Raw genomic sequence first — 20,178 nt, forward strand, 5'->3', positions numbered from 1 at the left:
TGGGTAATGTAGTAACCATTGTTGTTCTACTGGAAACAATGAGAAGCAGCCGTGTACGTTCGGTGTAAGGAGGAATAAACAGTTAACAAGTCATCTGCTGAGTCCGCATTATTATGTGAAAAGAATACTCCGACGATTTGGGAGTTATGCCCTTTCTCTATCATTTTCATATTGAGACAGCGGTTAGCATGGCACTTGTAGGGGGTCAGTACATCTTGCGCAGAGGGATACACCGGTGAGCAACAGCTGCAGCTGGCTCTGGGACAGGTACGCTAGGTCACTCGGTAAAAGCAAACAAAGAGACGACACGGACGATATTACTCACCCAACTGAAAGCTGTCCATCAGCTCCTGCAGGCCTGGGCGATTTTTCCAGTTCATCTTAGGAACATGAAAGAAAGTTTCAATCACGCCAGGATTAGTGATTGCTGCAAAGTTTTCATTCCTTGTGATGCACTCTCTGCGGCGGTTTTCCTCCTGATGATATATCTCCCCAACGATGGTAGCACCGAGTCCCATTCTGTGCAGCAAAATGGGAGCGGAGGATTCAGCCTCTCTTCTCGCCTCAGCATGCAACACATGGAGTTCCTCATCTGTGTACTCCGGCTCAAACAGGTATGGCTCTGGGTCTGTGTCCGCTACAAGAAACTCTTCAAAATCGCGTTCAAAGTCGTCCATTGCAGCTACTATAGTCCGGAGATATTGCTAGGCTAAATAAACAGCTGAGTTTTGTTTACAAGCTACGTCTGTGCCTGCCTGCTCACCGGTGTATCCCTCCGCGGATCACAGCGCAGGACGTACTGACCCCCTATAAGCGCAACACTGAGACCCAGCCACTGGACGTACAGACACAAAAAAGATATCGATCATGTTGTCTCAATATGAAAATGATAGAGAAAGGGCACAACTCCCAAATCGTCGGAGTATTCTTTTATGTGAAGATACACAGTGAAGACATAACATAATCCTAACACAGCAAAGCTGTTACCTGCAGCCTTCGCTTGCAAAGCTAACGCTACTAACGTTAGGTCAGTCCAAGTAATTAGTGGAAACATGCTAACGTTACACACAAATTAGTAGTAAAGTAAGACCTGTTCATAAATGTTCTGGTGCAGCTCTGAATTTCTTATAAACTGAGGACAACTGCCTGCTGTCTATTTGTGTTCATGGTCACAGTCACAGATAATTTTAGATGATGCTCCTTCGTTATCCGCCATGACATCAAAAGTACAACCAAGTCCTCATAGATACATCTCTGGTAAAACTGTTAGGTGTTATGTGTTCAGCAATGCCCGCTGCGTACTGCTTACTCGAAGAAAACTGTAAACACTGCTCCTTCTTCTTCTGTGGTTTAATCGCTGCGGGCCGCTGCGGGCAAGCAGAATCACTTCCACCTCGGGTGCCGTATTCTGGTTTGCTGACTTCCGCTGTGTGTCCGACCCAAGCGAGGCTACGCTAAATAGCCATATAGAGAAAGGCTTTTTTGTCACTGTTGGGTTCAAATAAATATGCGGCTCTTCAAGGGGGGGTGATACGAACTAGGGACAATTTTATAAATGGTAAAAAGTTCCACACAGCTGCTTTAACTAAATGTTTAGCTCACCTACTGTACATGTAGTCTATGGGGGATGAAAGCGGCCAAAATCACAAATAAATGACTTGATAAATATATTAATTTGCCAATTAACATAAATACCTTCTGTTACAACTGTATGCTTACAGAGGGCCCGATATATGAGACATAACAGAGAGATATGACATTGAATAATGGCCTGAAACATGTTTTATGCAGAACATTATGACGTCACAGTGAAGCTGACCCTTGACCTTTTGGATATAAAATGTCATCACTTCATTATTTTAGCCTATTAGACAGTTATGGGAAGTTATGTCATAATTAGCATAAGAATATGAATTCTTGAGTTATGGCCATATTTTGTGACCTCACACTGACCTTGACCGTTGTCAAAATTCTAATCAGTTAACTCTTGAGTTAAAGTGGACGCCTGTGTCAAATTTTAAAAATTCCCTTCACGTGTTCTTGAGATATCACATTCACGAGAATGAGACAGACACAAGGTCACACTGACCTTGACCTTTGACTACCAAAATCCAATCAGTTTATTGCTGAGTCCAAGGGAAGTTTGAGCCAAATTTTAAAAATTCCCTTGAGGCGTTCTTGAGATATCGTGTTCACAAGGATGGAACTGACAGATGTACAAACAGATGTATGAACAGATGTATGGCCACAGCTATCCCCAGTGGAGAGGCATAATTAATGTAGGCATTAATTCATTTTTTAAATGTGACATCACCTGATAATTCTGTTTTAATTTGCTTCTTTTTTATTTATCTTTGTATTAATTCCCCTTTTACTTTCCTATTTAATTTTCCTTTTTATTTATCTATTCTTTTTTTTTTAATTATTATTGTTTAAACTAATTTCTTATTTTTTTTATTTATTTATTTATTGAACGTATTAATTTATTCCTTTATTTGTTTTTTTATCATTGATGCATTTATTTTTTCATTCATGCAAATATTTACTTTCAGTATTATTTCTGGTACATTTAAGGGCATATTCAATTATTTACTGAGTCATTCATTTATTTTTTATTTTGGTCGCTTCCATCCTCCATACTCGTCCTCTACAGCATATCTGCAGGAAGTGAAACAGTGAGCCAGTCCTGATATAAAAGATCAAATCAAGGCCCAAGGAAAATGCTACGAGGGGAAAGTGAAAGTCGACTCGACCTTGCATGTTTAGGATTCTGTCTGAAGTAAATACAGCTTCCGGGGATTTTTCTGACTTTCTCTGACCAGTGTTGATGAAACAGATAGACAGATAGTGTGTTCATAGCAGAGATGTGCTGTTGATGCGTTTGGGCTGACTGATCTGGTAAGATACGGCTACACAGAAGCTGAAGAGGTATTTTGGATTGCTACTTACATGCCAGGTAGAAATCACTCAAACTGTAGCTGAAGGCCATAAATAAAGCGTCCTTCCCCAACAAACTACTGCCAACTATTGGTAGCTCACAAATAAGAACTACTTGTGCAATGTCAGATCTGCAGAATGAGACTATTTTCTACTGGGTGCAACAAATACATCACAGCCTGCCCCTGCATGATGATACTACAGGGCATTTTATCCTGGCTGTATGGCTTTGAGTACATGTATGTAGCATACTCAGCATAAAGAAAGCCTCTCTATGCACTGAAAATGAGGAGGAAAGAAGTAAAGTTAGGTGGGGTAATTTGAGACTTAATTGGTGATTGAAACTTTGAGAGTGAATGTGAAGGAGCAAAGTCAGACAGAGCCAGCAGAAAACACAGAGAGAATTTATAGGATACCCTTCTCTGTCCTTCACGCCAAAAGGGACAAAATCCTCAAGACAAATACCCACAGTGTACAGAAATGTCTCAGGGTTACCTAACACCAGCTGACACAAATGAATTTGAAACTGCACCCTTCAGCTCCCTCAATTTGTTACTCGCTAAACTGATCTGAGATGCTTTTACGATCTGACACAACTGTGGGTATAATTCATACATTACGCAGCACAACAGCATCGACCTGACGAGCCGCACTGACCTTCAGGTGAGGGATCTCTCTGATCAACTTACCAATGTGAAAATACTGTTAGCAGTTAAACCTCTGTGTGTGTCGAGTACTTATTTCATTACTTTTGGAGATGGGAATGCCCTTTTTGATGCTTGAAGAGAAGCATGTACAGGATATTCAAGGATGATATAGCTTCAAATTGTAAAGAGATGACAGAGCTTTGCACATTTTTTAATTTTAAATGTGTCCTCTTTCTCACAGTGTTTCTCAAATGGGGGTATGGGTACCTCTATGGGTATTTTGGAGTACTACAGGGGGTACGTGAGATTTATTTATTTATTTTTTTTTTTTTTTTTACATTAAAGGTATACAATGCAGTGTTGTCCTGAAAAAGAATGTATAGACTCATACGGAAGTAATCCCTCTCAATCATCACTTATGACCCACCAGTAGTGTGTGGTGGTGTGTTTTCTTCTGCACAGACTCTGCCTGTGTTTTCTTATTTTCTGTGTTCAGGATGTTTCTGGGTGTGTACCCCCCACAGCGCTCAGGTGAGGTCGGGTCTTTATACGGGGCTGCATTTTTTGCACCTTAAAATTCATTGTTTTCCATGTAAACACACAGCAGACGCGCTCAAATGCCAGAGTGATGCTGTTGCAGCGTGCACACATTCCCTAGCGCCTATTTTTCAGGGCACAACCACTGTGGCCTGAGACTGCTTTAACACCTCATGTCATGTGACGAGAAACAACCAATCAGAGCCGACACGTATCCTTCCGTGAATATCAGTCTGTGAATTAATATGGAAAAGTTGACCATGTAAGTGCAAGGCTGCCAGAGCTTTATGTCTGTGCCACGAACGACAGGCCTACACACTTATAATAACGCCTGGAAGAAGATCAGCTCTGCACTAAGGATTTTATGGAAATAGGCTATACTGTGCGGGTTGAGGTTTCTTAGCAACCTCAGATGCAGCTGTGCTCTTAAAAGCTAGCACAAAAAAGGCACAAGAGTAGCACCCAGCGCTCTGTGTTTTCTGGGCGGTTAAAAAGACAGCATATGTACGGCCCTTTAAAAGGTAGCGACTAAGTGCAAGACCATGAGCAGCAGGCATCCACAAGACAGCGCAGAAAAAACATAAATATAGTGAGGGGAAACGAGAGTGAATCAGGCTTATACTTTCACTTCACAAACAGTAACCAACATCCCTGCATAGTGTACCTTTAATTTAAAAAAAATATCAGTCATGAATGTAAGTTTGAAAGCCACATTTTACATTACATTCCTATTTTCAGTGAAATCATAAACTGCTATAAACTGCCGCAACAAACACATTCATGCTGACATTTGCTCGCTGTGTGTTTATACCAAAAATGTTTTGCACTGGTCAGGGGGGCGCTTGGCAGAAGAAATATTTCAAAAGGGGTACATTATTGAAAAATGTTTAAGAACCACAGCTTTAATGCACAAAATGATGACAACAGCATGTACATAATAGGTTATATCTATTATCATATCATATCTATACATCTGTAGTACAGTCATCTTTGGAGTGTTGCTGCTCTGAGCTATTTTCCGCTGTGTTTCTTGGTGACTTGAGAGCAGTGAACACTATTTTTGAATATGATGGTATACTACTTTACATCTCAACAAGTGGGTGTACATTTGTAAAATTGTACATTTTGGTTTTGGCCTTCTATCCTTTTGCAGTGGTCCAAAGTTGCCTGATTTAAAAACATCTCGACTGAATCTATTCCTGAAATCCTCCTCCAAAAACTAAAACAATAACATTCATATTTGCATTACTGTACGTGCAGCTATCCCATCATGCCTCTCTTCTCATTCAGAGAGTGAAGTCATTTGTAGGCAGAAACTGCTCCTTGATACGTGACTGTCTTTAAACCACTTAAAGCCAGCTAACGGTAAAGAGTCCATCTGCAGCGTGGTCAGCAGGGAAATCTAACAGTTGGGGCGACTATATGCGAGAGTAATTGGCCATTACCCACGCAAAAAAAAGAAAAGAAAAACAGCTTCCAAAGCCAATCACAGGAAACTAATACCATTTTCCCTCCGACACAAACACCTTCCACTTTAAGCTGTTTTTCCTCCCTTAACCTCCTTTCTGGCAGTGATGAATATCGACTGCTTACAGAAGCCAATCTAGGAGAGCTTATTGCCGGCCTCCTTAATGCCAGACTATAGACTGCAGAGAAGCCTCATCTAGATTAAGTTTAGTCAAAGACACTTACCCACACAATCTCCAGTCTGCCACTCCAGACACTGGCCATAGGGAAAAGAGATGACATAGGCAGTTGAGTCAACACAACGCTGCGCACTGCCGCACCACATACACTCCATGGCCTGGCTGGTACAGTTGGCACAGGTGGTGTGCAGGGAGCAAGGCTTCTTACAGGAGGGACGGGTGCTCTGATTTGGGTTTCCTAGACGGGAAAGGCAAAGACAGAAAGAGAGGAACTGTAATTCCTCTGTGATGTTTCCAACATATTCATGAAGCATATGCATGCATGCAAGTGTCTTTTACCAGTAGCTTTTTCACAGATGAGGCCGTGGGCAGTGGCGGTGCATGGATTGGCCCTCAGGCCGGACACCTGAGGCTCCTCCAGGTAGGCACAGAAACCAGAGTCGCTGGGCTCGCCGGGCAGCCAGCGCAGGCTGCTGTTGGTGAAGGGTGACATGTCCTCCCAACCCCAGTACGATACGTTGATTTTTCTCAGGCCCACCCAGGGAGACAGCCGCTGTGGAGACACAGCAAAAAGGCTTAACACACATCGGCCTGACAAGTCACCGGGGTTTCAAATGTAAGATAAAATATCACAACTCTGCCTCCCTTTCTGCTCCATCACGCTATTTAAGAACTGAATAGCCACCGCGTTTACACATGGGAACCACGAATGCCATTAAAAGTCTACTGAAAATAATTTCACAGATGTGATTACTTATTTGCCTCCAGGATTCAACTTGTAATGTAATGGAAAAATGATGGGAAATGGCATGTCAAGGTTCTGTTTGGAGCAAACACGGCAGTTTCAACCCGGCAGACTGACAACAAATGATATCCTCATGAATACAGCAGGCATGACCAAACTAAAATCATCAGTGGACTCAGTAATTTTCTTTCAGTGGGAGGTAGATGCGTTGCTGTGGTGAGATGAGAACGTGAGCGTTTGCCCAAAAGCACATTTCATCATTTCCATTAAAGATGAAGAGGCTTGAATTATGATGTTGTTAGGACAATTTATATATATTTTTCCCATGAACAAATCATACGCTACGAGTTTCATGTGCTGTTCTCAACTGTACTGCTGGGTAGACTGGACTTCTAAGAATTGGGGGCCCAGTAGCTCTGAAAATTTTAACTTGAGAAGGGTTAAATTCCACAAACTGGCACACATTTTGACTTTGCATCACAGATATTCACTAATGCATTGATATATTTGTGTTTATTAAAGGAAAACTTCTGTAATGTTCAACCTGGACCCTATCTTCCCATGTTTTTATGTCTGAGTGGCTGATAGGAAAAGAAACAGGTTGTGAAATTGGTCGAGTACTGAGCAAGAGTACTGCAGGTGGCAGCAGATAAACAGGCTGCATTGTTACCCCTCTGGACATGTGTGCATCATCAATTCACGTTTACAAAGTGCTTGCTTTTAACACAGACAAGTTCAGGTTATTTAAGTGCCTGACAACATTATGGAAAAGACCCCTATAGAGATAAACCTTGTTGGTAAAGAGTAAGGTCCTATTTTTTTTAAATCAGACACAGCCAAGAAACTACCATTGACAACCTCACCAGACTCCATGTAAATAAACAGTCATTTTAGCGTGTATAGAGGCAGCATATTGTCAAATCTAACTGGGTGAATTAAGGGTTTATTAAGGTGTGCCATGGTATTTTGTAATAACCACACATTATTACTGCAATATTGAGTTTTTAATTGGCTGTATCAGCATGTTGTGCACACTGATTTCCTAATAAAGGGGCAAACTGTAGCTAAAAAATGTACTTTACTAATTTAAAAAACTGTCACAGGGAGCCTATTTGTCACTGTTTGCGCGTGGGAATTACAAGTGTGTGACACATCAAAAGCCCTGACTGGCAGCCAGTGTGAGGGATGATAACAATTAAAAGGAGAAAGCTGTGAGTGGGACTATTGATTGCTTTATTGTACGGAGAAAATTACAACAAAGCACCAGCAAAGACGACCTACCACCGAAACAAAGAGTATCACGAAAATCAGAACAGTATCACGAAAGCTACCTGTTTTGTTTTTTCTTATCTTTATTGCCTTGTGTCGGGACAAGAGTGATAGCACACGTTATAGAAGCTGCACAGATATTGATAAAGGTGTGCCTTCCGATTTTGGATGGCCCTTTGGTGTGTCTTGGACACAAAAAGTTTGAAAACTACTGATCTGAACAGTTAAATAAAAATGATCTTACTCTTTAACAACAAGGTCTGTGTCTCTAGGGATCTTTTCCATAATGTGGTCAGACACTTATAACAATAACCTGAACTTAGTGGACATAAATTGACGGTGCACACGTGCCCAGAGGGTTGACATTGCAGCCTCTTGCTCAAAACTGGTCCAATTAGTTATTCAGACACAAGACATGGGAACATAAGGTCAAGGTTAAAAAAAAAAAAATACTAAAGTTACACTCATAGTCTGGTTTAGAAAACTTAAAAAGCACAATATGAAAGCAGAGGAATTCCAAAGTTCCTCTGATCAAAGTGAAAGTACAAGCGAACCAGACTCAGCAGGCTCAGCCTTAGAAAGGTGCTTCTGATTTTTCCTACAGACAGTGAGTCATGCGGCCCTGGTTTGTTATACAAAGCAGAAAGAAGAAACTCTGACTGTGTTACAGAGGATAAAACAATTCAAACAAGGCAAAACAAAACAATACTGAGGTGCTGATTATCACAGGCTGATTCATCAGGTGTAGTATCTCACAAACTAAAGCCTAGCATTGCTGTCTACTTGTAATTGCGTCAAAGTCAAAAACAAACCATACTGCTTGTGGCACTGCCAAGAGGAAAACAATTTGATGAAAAATGGTTGAAAGACAGGAATCACAGGAGCTAAAAGCACGGCCGCAATCAGAAAACAGAAAACAGTGGCGCACGAGTACAAAACTGATCAGGAGAAAATCATCTCAGAACACATATCTCATTACTGACAGGCTCAACTAGCAGAGAATCACTCCCTGTTCTCTCCTGTCAGCTGAGCAGTAAGCTGCATACCCAATCACCTGACTTTCAAGGATTCCTGAAAGTATTTCTGACTGAATAAGATATACAGTATTTACCTTGTCTTGTTGCTGGAGCTTCTTCAGTTCCTCAAGCACAAAGTCCACTTGTTTGGAGGTGGTGAGCGAGGCGATGTTTCCGTTGAGGTTCTTGCAGTAGTGTTGAGCGTTGTCGTAACTCTCGCGGCTGGAGTTGATCCTCAGGCAGGCCTCCCCCACCTGGCTCCATCCCTCACTGCACTGCTGGGCTGGAGAAGTGAAGAGAAGATGTATGAGCCGAGATGTAGCAGATGTTACAATCCTGCAGTAACTGATCTTTTTTTACACTGAGGGGCAGAAGATGTGAACAAAACACTGACTTATCATAAACTTCTAAGTTGATGAGTTAAACTTGTTAGCAAACAGTTGGTGATTTACACATACAGCAGTTACAGAGCAACATCAGCACTAATGTAGAGTCATGTTTCTGGACACCTGGAAAATCTAAGCCCTACATTCATTCTCTTTCAACTCTGTTTTTGGTCCCTACCAATTCCTGAGGGAAATATCTCACTCTTTAGCCTCTAAATGCTCAACTATGTTCAGAAGCTAGTTGCTAACTTTACCTGTCTGCCATTTAATGCTAAGTAGGTTGTGTATAGAGGGTTTTTAGAGATTTTTTGTTGACAACAGCTGCCTTCTGTGGGCTTGAATAAAGCTATGACAGCAGTGCAAGTGAACCAAAACAGTGAGGCTCAACAACAAGCTGAAACCTGTGTAAAACTGAGCTGAGCTGCAGATTTGGGTTTAGGTACAAGGGATTAAGCAATACTGCTGTAAAAAGATCCGCCATTACGCCGGCTTCGCTTTTTTACGCAGAACCAAATAACGGCGGCATAATGCTGCCCCAGTTTGTGATTTCAGATTGCATGCCATCAAGAGGCGTGACATGTAACACAACAGCATTGGCGTCTAGTGTCATTTAAAGCCAAGACACACCAAAATGTCACCACCAAAAAGCTGCAGTTTGACACTTCGCAAAGACTACTGCAAACAGCCACCTAGCGCGTACGTTCTGCACCTGTGTGAGAGGAAATAACTCTCCATAACAGCAGGCTGGGGTACTGACAATAATGTCTACCGTTTCTGTGTTCGTACATTTCATACAGAACATCAAAGTGGACTAACGGTGCAACATTCCCACCTTGAACAGCCTGTATAAAGGGGGTCTTATTTTCACATGGTCATTTCATACATTTTTACAGAAATATAAATTATTGACGCTTTCAAATCAGTTATACTTCCAAACATTAGTTAGATACTGCTCAACAGGGGGTGCCATACTCCAAGAAAAAAGGACCACAAGTAGAGAATATTGTCATGAACCTAGAATGCAGGAAGTCTGCTTTCTTTCAAACCACAGGGGACTAAAGATTAAAGACTTTGCGTGTGCGTGTGTGTGTGTGTGTGTGTGTGTGCGTGTCAAACAGCTTTAGCAGGAGTGTAATCTGCATTTATTTGTCTTGGAGAAATGGATTGATTTTTGGACGCCAAATTGCCTGTTAATTACTGCTTATCATAAAAATACGATGGATTCTCATTTAGATGCATGTGTGTGCAAGTGCACATGGATGCGTGTACCCATTTTGTGTGTGTGTGGCTGGTGCCACCCAAGTTTGAGACTCCCTTTCAAAGAATCAGAAATACACGCTCGCACACACACACACAGATGATTTGCAGCTCCCACTGCTGCTATAAGCCCTCAGGCGACAAGGCTTCACGAACTGAAAATTATGGATAAAGTGACAGCAACAATTCTTCAGATTCAGCTGGAGTCAACATTTGGGAGGGGGAGTAGAGGGTGAGAGGTAAACTAAATAAACTGCCAGACCTGATAAACAACATCAGGATGACATCTTGAAAGTACATCTCTGCGAATACCAGATGCTGTCTTTGAATCAGATTTACAATACAATGTACAAATCCTAATAGCAAAATGTAATGAGTGTCTGTTTAAATATTCCCTCCAGGGTCTGAATGTCAGAGGAGTCATTCATTACAGTGAACACAACATCATCTCACAACATCAGTCACTGCTTTGTGTTGAATGTTATCCATGAGATCAAGGATACGGTTCATGTTTAATCATAAGTGCTACACTTACAGTGACAAAAACAGTAAATCTGAGCCTCCTCTCAAAGCCTTGAATATGGTGTAAGTTCATGTGTATGGAAATGTGCTGGGGGAGCTCCAACACGTATCTTACCAGGCAAAGCGTGGCACTCTGACTGATTCTGATCCCACTGACAGTTGAGATTCAGCGAGCAGCTCTTGCAGTTGGCGAGCTTGCTGCACACCTGCTCGTTCCGCACTGGACACTCGGTGAAGTTCCTCACGTTCTGCAGAAAAGACAGGGGAAAACAGAAGAAACAGGAGGACAGTTAAGCCTTTAATCTGAGATGGAAAAGGAAGTGTAGAGCGAACTCATGTGTGTATATATCCACCTCTAAAGCACAGTCCTGTCCTAGGAGATAAGCATCACAACCACCTAATAAAACCTGACTTATTACTTCATTTCAACAGCAATATATATCCCAAGCTCACAAAATGTCATGTGTGTTTCTATTTGAGTGTTTTAGGGAGCTGAACAGAAGACCAGAAGTGCTCTGACGCCCCCTGTTGGACCACTCACAGAGGTGCAGTTGCTGGCGGCAGAGATGCACTTCTTGTCATCGCACCACTGGCACCCATTGGTGTTGGCTGTACAGCTGGCGCAGTCGGAAAACCGGTAGCACCGCTCATCCACTGTGACTATAAAGATAGATAAGAATAATAAGAAGTTTATTAAAACCCACATTAGCAGTCATTAGTAACAGCTGAGAGCCTAAATGCCTGTGTTGTCACTCTGGAGGAAAAGCACACTCAAGAAACACAAAATATTATTTGCAAAAGTGGAAAGAAGGCATCAATCAGAAATGAGAGCTTTGATAAATATGCAAAAACGTTTGGATCGCTCTCTCACCAGCTTTCGGGGGGCAGAATGGGGCAGGAATGAGGCTTCCATTAGCCATGCTCGGCTCCCAGGGGAGACAGCGGCCTCTGCTCCAGATGCAGTGGACCCCTGGCCCGGCCTTCACGCACCCCTCCTCTGCCAAGAAGGCCTGGCAGCTGGGGGGTCTGTAAACAAGCACGTCATTGAGCAGCACGCCGGAGAAGCCCCCGAACACATACATGGACCTGGCAAAGACAACATGGGAACAGGGTGAAAACAAGAAGAAGCAAAAAAAAGAAACTTGACGATTTAATTATGGTCGTTTTTAACTTTACAAATATCCTCAGAGGAAAGAAAGTGCAGCAAAAAATTAATTAAAAGGATGTTTGGAACGTTAACAAGCATGATTATTCACAATTTCTATTTCAAATTCAAAGCCAAATATTGCCTTGGAAAACAGTCTTGAAAATTAAAAACACACTGAGTAAATAACTGTATTTTGGGGAAAGGTATGTAAAGAGCTTAAGCACGTGCTAGGATAGAAGGTTCCTAACAGTTGTTTGGTGCTTTATCTATGTAAATTTACTGAAGAAAATATTATTGCTAGTGACAAATATTTGATCAAATGATATTGCTAGCAGCAAGCAAGAAAGCTATCACTAGGACCTGGGGTAAAGTAACACCACCAACGAAGCACCAATGGTTAACAACTGGTCCTTCAACCAAAGGAAATCTTTTTAATGGAGAAATTAACACGCATACTGAGACTACAAGGGAAAAACTAACTCTATGCATGACTCAAAAAGAAGACACCGGACTGGAATAATAATCAATAGATACACTAATCTTTAAGGCTGTAAAAATGTGTATTTACCCACGCAGTTTTTGTTTCACTAGCTCTTTTTTTTTTTTTTATTATGATGTGAGACAAAAGTGAAAATGAAATGAAAGTGAGACTACTTTCAGTTACTGAGTTAATATCATGACAGATGAGTATAATATAAAGATATATTATGCAGGATTTCCATAATAAACAACACAGACGCATTCAGAGGTATTCCCTCTAAATCATACAAGTGTGTGGTGGTGTATTTTTCTGCAGAGAGTCTGCCTTCTGCCTGTATTTTTTTTTATTTTCTGTGCTCAGGACGTTAATGGGCGTGTACCCCCACAGCGCGCAGGTGAGGTAGGTGCTTAATAAAAAGGCAGTGATCAGGTGCCAGACTGTGAGCAGCAGGCAACCGAGAATAATGCAAATATAATATAAGGAGGTGAAATATCAAATGAGATTGAATCTGGCGTTGGCTTTTATTTTCACTTTCACTGGTAGGCGTGTTTACAAGAGTAACCAACAATATTGCATAGCACAGAAAAAAATATGTGTAATAATATGTGTGTGTAAAATATAAAACAAGGCAAAATGACCTGGATTTGGGTGTTAAGATATAAAAATGGTGAAAAATGACAAGCAGTCACATCTTATTCATGTTTTTAGTACAGTGGAAACCACTTATGTGCATCAGCTGTTTAAATAACTCACTTATAGTAATCAAGTAGTCCACTTACAGTGTTCATTTTGGGTCTTTTCATACATGGCAACATATGGAAACAATTTAAAACTCTGGAAGTTCTTTTTCTTTAACTTTACTCCCGTGATACTCTCATGGTAACTCTGCCTCCACCTGGCCACCTGCGGCTGATGCTGCATGCACATTAAAAATCATGACGGGAAAAAGAAAGTCATTTTCTCTCCATGAAAAACAGGGTTTGTGACAAACTGCCAAAAAAAATGAGAAAAACAACAACACGCAGCGTCAAAACTCGGCGTTCCTCAGGCTACCCTGCGTAGTCTACTCAAACATCCAGACACAGTCATGGCTGCCAGTGATGGAAACAGAAAACAGGGAAAAAAAAAAAAAAGCGTGTGTGGGGAAAGCACCTGTGGTTGAAGCCACCCTCGTCTTGTGGACTGATAATATCTGCTCACGTAATGTGACAGTTTGAAACAGCCGTGTTGCATTTTGAAAAAGTCAGTGAAATTCAGGAAATAGTGAAGTTGACCAATTCATTATGTTATATTTATGTAGTCCGGTGTGTTTTAGTCTGAGTGCAGACTCCTTTCACAAAGACTCACCCGTTGCTGACCACAGCGGAGTGACCAAAGCGGTTGACATCTCTGTGCAGGTCTGGTTTCGGCAGCAGCCTCCACTCGTCACAAGCTGAAGAACACATGACACCACATGTAAGAGAGCATCTGGTTTGTCTTTGGGTTTATGACATATTGACAGGATATTTTCATCAAACATTCAAGCTGCTAATAGCACCATGGGAGAGGTCACCACTGAAACTGCGACATGTTAGAAAAAGTAAAATGAGTCGTACCGATGTCGTAGGCGAGGAAGTCAGCAGAGAAACACTTGGCCCCGTTGCTGAGCGATGTGTCGTTATGTGTGTTGCCACCGAAGATAAGCAGGGTGCCGCTGAGCAGCACAGCCGAGTGCAAGTACCGTGGAAAGCCGCTCTCTCTCAGAATGAACCTAAAACATATGCATGACAAGTGCGTCAAGGGCAGGTGCGACGAGAAAAGGTGTAGCAATGCCATATACACAGACGTGTATGCATAATGTGTTGATTACCATGTCCGGGTGTTAACGTCATAGCGGTAGAGGTCATCAACAAGGCCGTACTTGTTGGCAGGCAGCGCCTTGTAGCCTCCGTGAACAAACACGCTACCACTGGCAGTGTCATACGTGCTGCTGTGGCCGTAGCCTCCCTGTGGAACGGCACCTTTGGTCTCAGGCACCAGCCACGTGTTGGACCCTGACGACAAGACATGAACAGGAAGCTTTTAATACAGAAGGAAGAAAATGACAGGAATCAAATGATACTTAATCATTTGGAGGAAGTTGGTCTCTTATAATGGCTGCTTAATAGTTTTTGCATTACTAAGGAACTTTATATTGGTCTCTGCCAGGTATATACATGATTTTGTTGTCTGCTCTTCTGACATGTTTTATGCTGCCTGTGTTTGTAAAGCACCTTAGTCAGCTTATGTTGTTATAATTGTGCTATGGAAAAGCAATTTCTTTGCCTTTAAAATCTTGATATTATGTGGCAAACAACAGACTGTCATGAGTGGCTAGTACCAATTTATTGTGTGCACTTTCTATCATTTTATGGGTTTAGATTATTAATTTTTCCGCTCATTACACTTCACTGACAACTGACAAAGAGGCTACAATGCTTCTTAGCTTCTGGGGTCCAAAATTTAATTGTGAAAATTGGTGGTTTTTTGGTGGATTTACAAGAGTTTAAGCAGGTTTTCAATAAAAAAAAGATCCATACCTGGTGTGGAACTATGAACTCATACCTCTACAGGCAGTCTGTCCTATCTATTCTTCAATACATTATGATGCACGTGTTTGTTTTGATTTTTGTGATCGGTTTTCGATGTCGTTGTTGATTTTTATATTTCGTTTCTTTCCAGTATTCCTTATCTTTGTGTACATATTAGTACTTTGAGATGAGAACTTGTGTTAAAGGAACACTTTGCCCACATAATGATAGTGTGTATATCAGTTACTCATGGCAAATCTATACCAAGACTTCCGTTCACAAACTTTCACACTACTTGAGCAGTATAATCCATGTCTCATATAAGCAGTCATATGCTCAGTGCTTCCCAAACACATGTATTTTGGCTAACATATTACAATTTAGGAAGGAGCAGCGACTGTACTCCAAGCGTCCAGAGGGAGCTTGCTGCTCCTTTGCGTCAAAAGGGGTCAGTAGAGATGGTTCAGGCATCTCATCAGGATGCCTCCTGTTAGAAGTGTGTAGGGCATGTCCAACTGGTAGGAGGCCCCGGGGCAGACCCAGAACACACTGGAGGGATTACATATCTCATCTGGCTTGGGAACGCCTTGGTATCGTGCTAAGGCATGCTCAGGGCACACTTCTCATGATCATAAGTGTTTTATATTGTAGCGTTTTAGCAAAAGTGCATGTGTTTGAGAAGTACTGAGTATACGACTTGATAAATGAGACTTGGATTATACTGCAAAAGTTGTGTGAGAATTTGTAGAAGGATGTTTTGATAAACTTTTGCTGGTAATCCCTATTTACTTCAATTCATGAATGTTCTCCTTTTTAAATCCACTGTTCACCCTAGAGGCATGCAGTTTTCTTCCGAATTCAAGGGAACAAATGATCATTCTGTGGGCAGGTATTTTTTTTTACTGTCATGTCATAAATGGATAAAAATCTCTATAAATAAAGCAAAGGAAAAGGTTTCTAAAGCACTGTAGAATTTCAAACCACTCTGACTCGCTGGTTTTGAAGCTGAGCTCAGACTCATCAAAACATTCTCCAAAAACTTGTTGTGTCAACCTGTTCTCTCTTATTAGGAGGAGATATGCGGATTAATGCCGACAGAAGCTATCTGGAATTTCAGTTTTGTACTGTGTTAAAGAGATACCTTTTCCTAGGATGTACCAGATATCATGCGATGGGGTGCAAAAATCTAGAGAGCCAATAGGCTGAGAAACAAACAGTCTCTTAAAGCTGTGACTCACTCAGGTTGTACTCCTGAACATTGCTGACGTAGCTATAGATGGGGGAGTAGCCAAAGATGACCAGCATGATGGCTTCGCCCCCGTCTAGCGAGATGCAGTGGGCTGAGTGACCCTCCACAGCGTAGATCTGAGCCTGGGTCGGTGGGCCAACCACAGGGTTTCTCCGCTGCCACGTCCGGCTGGGTATGTTAAACACCCACAGCTCATCTGTCACATTTGCCCAGCCCGCCTCCAGCTTCCCACCAAACATATAGATATCATCCTGAGAAGAGAAGAGAGTTCAGTGTTTAAATGAGCTTGCAGAGAAGCTGATGCATGCTGTAATTAAAGGGAAAGGAAAGGCTAAAGTGTGTCAAAACAACATGATATAAAATGTACTTTTTTAAACAAGCCTGTTAAGTTGAAATCTGTTCAGTTTATAGAGCCATAAAGCTTGCTCATCTTAGAAATAGGAACATTGTCGACTTAGAACCCAAATCTTTTTTCTAGTAATCATAAGTATGTAGTCATGCGAATGAAAACATGTCTCTTAACTTTGTGTTTGAAGCCGTGTAGTTATTTGAAGATGACATGTTAATACTGAAAATGAGCAATTTCCCTTTGAAAGCGACAGCTGTGGTTTCCTTCGTGTGTGAGCAAACTTTTATTGCTTCTTCACCCCCATCTAATTATCCCTCCCTCCTGTTAACAGTTGTGGTCTTCTAAATTCCATCTGTACCCGGAGAGGCTGAGGCAAATCTGTGTGTGTTTACCTGGTAGGCAGCGAGTGAGTGGCCATATCTTGGCACAGGGCCACTGTTGATGGGAACGGTGTTCCAGATGCCACTCTCCAGGTTGTAGCTGCAGAGCAAAGAAACAGAACATTACACTCTGATGCATGAAAACTTATGCAGAGCATGAAGCGCATTCATCACCTGCATGCTAAAAACACTGCACCAGGGTGTCTACAGATAAAACCAAGTTAAATTTAAGACTTTATAAGACCTTTTGAATACCACCTTAGATGAAATTTAAGACCGGGTTGCGGGGGCAGCAGGCCAAGCAAAGCACCCCAGACGTCCCTCTCCCTAGCAAACGCTTTCCAGCTCCTCCTGGGGGACCCCAAAGTGTTCCCAGGTCTGCCCCAGGACCTCCTACCAGTGGGACGTGCCCGCAACACCTTCAACAGGAGGCAGCCAGGAGGCATCCTGATCAGATGCCCGAACCACCTCAACTGACACCTGTCCATGTAAAGGAACAGCGGCTCTACTCCAAGCTCCCTCCGGATGTCCGAGCTCCTTACACTATCTCTAAGACTGAGCTCAGCCACCCCATTTTAGAGAAACACCGTGGGGAAAATTATTTTTCTTCGGTCTGTCCAATGATTGTAAACAGTCATTGGGTCTGTCAGGCCGGAGGAATTTTCACAGTAATGTGACCGAAAATATTTCAGACCCACTGAATCTGAATTTTAGACATTTTCAGACTTTTTAAGGCCTTATATTAAGAAAACTTAATTTAAGACATTTTAAGAGGACCTGTATACACCCTGTGCACACATATATCTTGTCCCTCCAAATATATTATATATATTTTTACCTCATGATCAGCTGATTTAATCAAGGCACACAAAAAGTAGCAGTTTCCTTAATGCTAAAGTGACTACTTTAAGGCCTTTTCACACCAAGGACGAAACGAAAAATCGCACCCAAGATATAGAATATTCAAAAATTTTCCTTATATTTTATGATCTTCATCTTATTTTGTCAAAGAGGACATTATATTGCAAGCTATCCATATTGTTGTGTGACAGTATGAAGAGATTTAAGACATTTGTGACATTACAACTTGTGTGTATGGGAGTGTATGTATGTAGCCATGTGTATGTTTGCATATGCTTATGTTTTGCTAGTATCATTTTTGTTTTGTATTTTTTTCACCTTGCTTTCAGCTCGAAAAGTGCTCTACAAATAAAGTTTACAAATATTATTATTTTTATTTTTTTATTATAATGACAAAAGTCACTTTATTGTTCGGCTTGTTTCTAATCGGCATTCAAAATTTGCAGAAATCGAAACAGCTGTGGGACAAAAGGCTAAGTTTCAGAGTGTGGAAAGGCTGATAGAGATAGATGGGCTTGAATTTTTAAACTGACATGTGATTTATTTGCACAAATTAATTGCTTTTGGTGTGAAAATACCTTAAAAGCGTAGGTGAAGGAGCTGTGTGTAGGATTTAGTGGCACCTAACAGTGAGGACTGCAGACTGCAACCAACTAAAACTTCTCCGGTGTGAAAGTGTGAAATCCCAGTTACGATTCTTTCAGTGTTCATTGTTAAGGAGGTTTTTACCAGGAGCCAAATTACCTGCAGAGGTCTCGTTGCCTTTTAAACAAACTGACCAGTCGATAAACAGGTAAAAACACTTAATAAAGCAGTTTCGCGTTAAAAATCAGTGTTATTCTGACGCTGTTCGTCTCGTCAATGCGGGACTGCTTGGCCAAAAACCCTGAATGACCCCATCTAGAGCCAGTGTTTGGTTTGTCTGTTCTGGGCTACTGAAGAAACATGACGGTGTAACATGATGGATTCTGAGGACGAGGACCCACTACCTATGTAGACATAACAGCGCATTCTAAGGTAACAAAAATACAACAGTTCTTATTTTCAGGTGATTATACACCAAACACATCATACTAATTTTATTATATTCCATTTCTGCCAATAGATGCCCTTAAAGCCTGAACAATGGAACTTAAAAATACTTTTGTTTAGCTCAAGGTTTTGCACACAACAGGAAAAATGTTTGTAGGCATTCACAATACAACGGGACACCTGGTCATGTCATCACACATCGGTCATTTACTCAAAATACTTTTGGAGGCCAGGAACAATTTTCCTCAGCAATCACAGCACCTGATGATGAACGAACAGATGGCGCAGATGGAGAGAGCCTGTCCAGGCAATGAAGACGAAAAACTATCACTTAACTGAGCCAGGACATGAGTCAGCACAGAAGTCAGTTTTATCTGGACAGTCATCCAAGTACACTAAATGCTAAAGTCTCAATTTAGCTAAGTGAATGTGCAACGTATACATTCACAAAGGACACAGCTGAGATCTTAGCTTGGCAGTTTTGACAAAGTGAAACAGGTAGCTCTGACAATGGGTTGGGTTTTCTCAAGGGAACTGCTTCTAAGAAGCCACCAGCTTGTCCACACTTCCTCCTTTAATAGCTTTTGCTTAGATGTGTATGGGAGCATTTAAAGTAAGGGCATAGTCAGGACTTAATCTGAGGGTGAGGCTTTTGATGGAGTAATAAAAAAACAACTCAGGATATCAATACGTAAAGACCACACATCTGGTGGGCACGGCATGCTTTGGTGTTTGTTGATCTCCACTCTAAGGTGGACTGGTCAAACTAACACAATTGCGGAGATGGGGGGACAGAGCTGTCTCGCCTTTAAGCCAGCAGCAAAGGTAGTTACAGTGGTGAATCAACATTTGTGGAAAAGGGACAGCCAGCAGGACGGGACAGGTGTGACATTCTGATAATGTGTTATGTGTGCAACCCACTGCCGGGAAATTTAAAAGGCAGCTAGAAGCAGTTAGCAGCTAACTCAAAGAAGAAAAACTGAAACTGAAAATATCCACAAACTGAGGAGAAACTGAGGTCCAGGAGCTCTTTACACTCCCCACAATGAATAAATTCAGGCTGCCATGGAACAGAACGACTGCCATGTTATGCCACTGTTATTGAATGTGCTCCGTCCTTATGCCATGTGTCACACTAGAGCCTTATGCTGGCTCATCACACCTCTTT

At 41.6% G+C, this 20,178-nt stretch overlaps 1 protein-coding gene across 1 annotated transcript in view; it reads right to left on the reverse strand.

The window, feature by feature from the left end:
- atrnl1b (attractin-like 1b) overlaps positions 1 to 20,178 on the reverse strand; it is a 114,877-nt gene that overhangs the window by 80,814 nt on the left and 13,885 nt on the right. Inside the window, exons 7-17 of the mRNA XM_033611297.2 lie at positions 17,130 to 17,217; positions 16,378 to 16,639; positions 14,440 to 14,623; positions 14,186 to 14,340; positions 13,938 to 14,022; positions 11,834 to 12,048; positions 11,504 to 11,622; positions 11,078 to 11,210; positions 8,893 to 9,080; positions 6,107 to 6,320; positions 5,814 to 6,005 (exon numbers count right to left, since the gene is read on the reverse strand). Of these exons, the coding sequence (XP_033467188.1) occupies positions 5,814 to 6,005; positions 6,107 to 6,320; positions 8,893 to 9,080; positions 11,078 to 11,210; positions 11,504 to 11,622; positions 11,834 to 12,048; positions 13,938 to 14,022; positions 14,186 to 14,340; positions 14,440 to 14,623; positions 16,378 to 16,639; positions 17,130 to 17,217 (1,835 nt within the window). The remainder of the gene's footprint in view (positions 1 to 5,813; positions 6,006 to 6,106; positions 6,321 to 8,892; positions 9,081 to 11,077; positions 11,211 to 11,503; positions 11,623 to 11,833; positions 12,049 to 13,937; positions 14,023 to 14,185; positions 14,341 to 14,439; positions 14,624 to 16,377; positions 16,640 to 17,129; positions 17,218 to 20,178) is intronic.

The sequence above is a fragment of the Epinephelus lanceolatus genome, chromosome 21 (assembly GCF_041903045.1).
Source record: "Epinephelus lanceolatus isolate andai-2023 chromosome 21, ASM4190304v1, whole genome shotgun sequence".
Lineage (NCBI taxonomy): Eukaryota > Metazoa > Chordata > Actinopteri > Perciformes > Serranidae > Epinephelus > Epinephelus lanceolatus.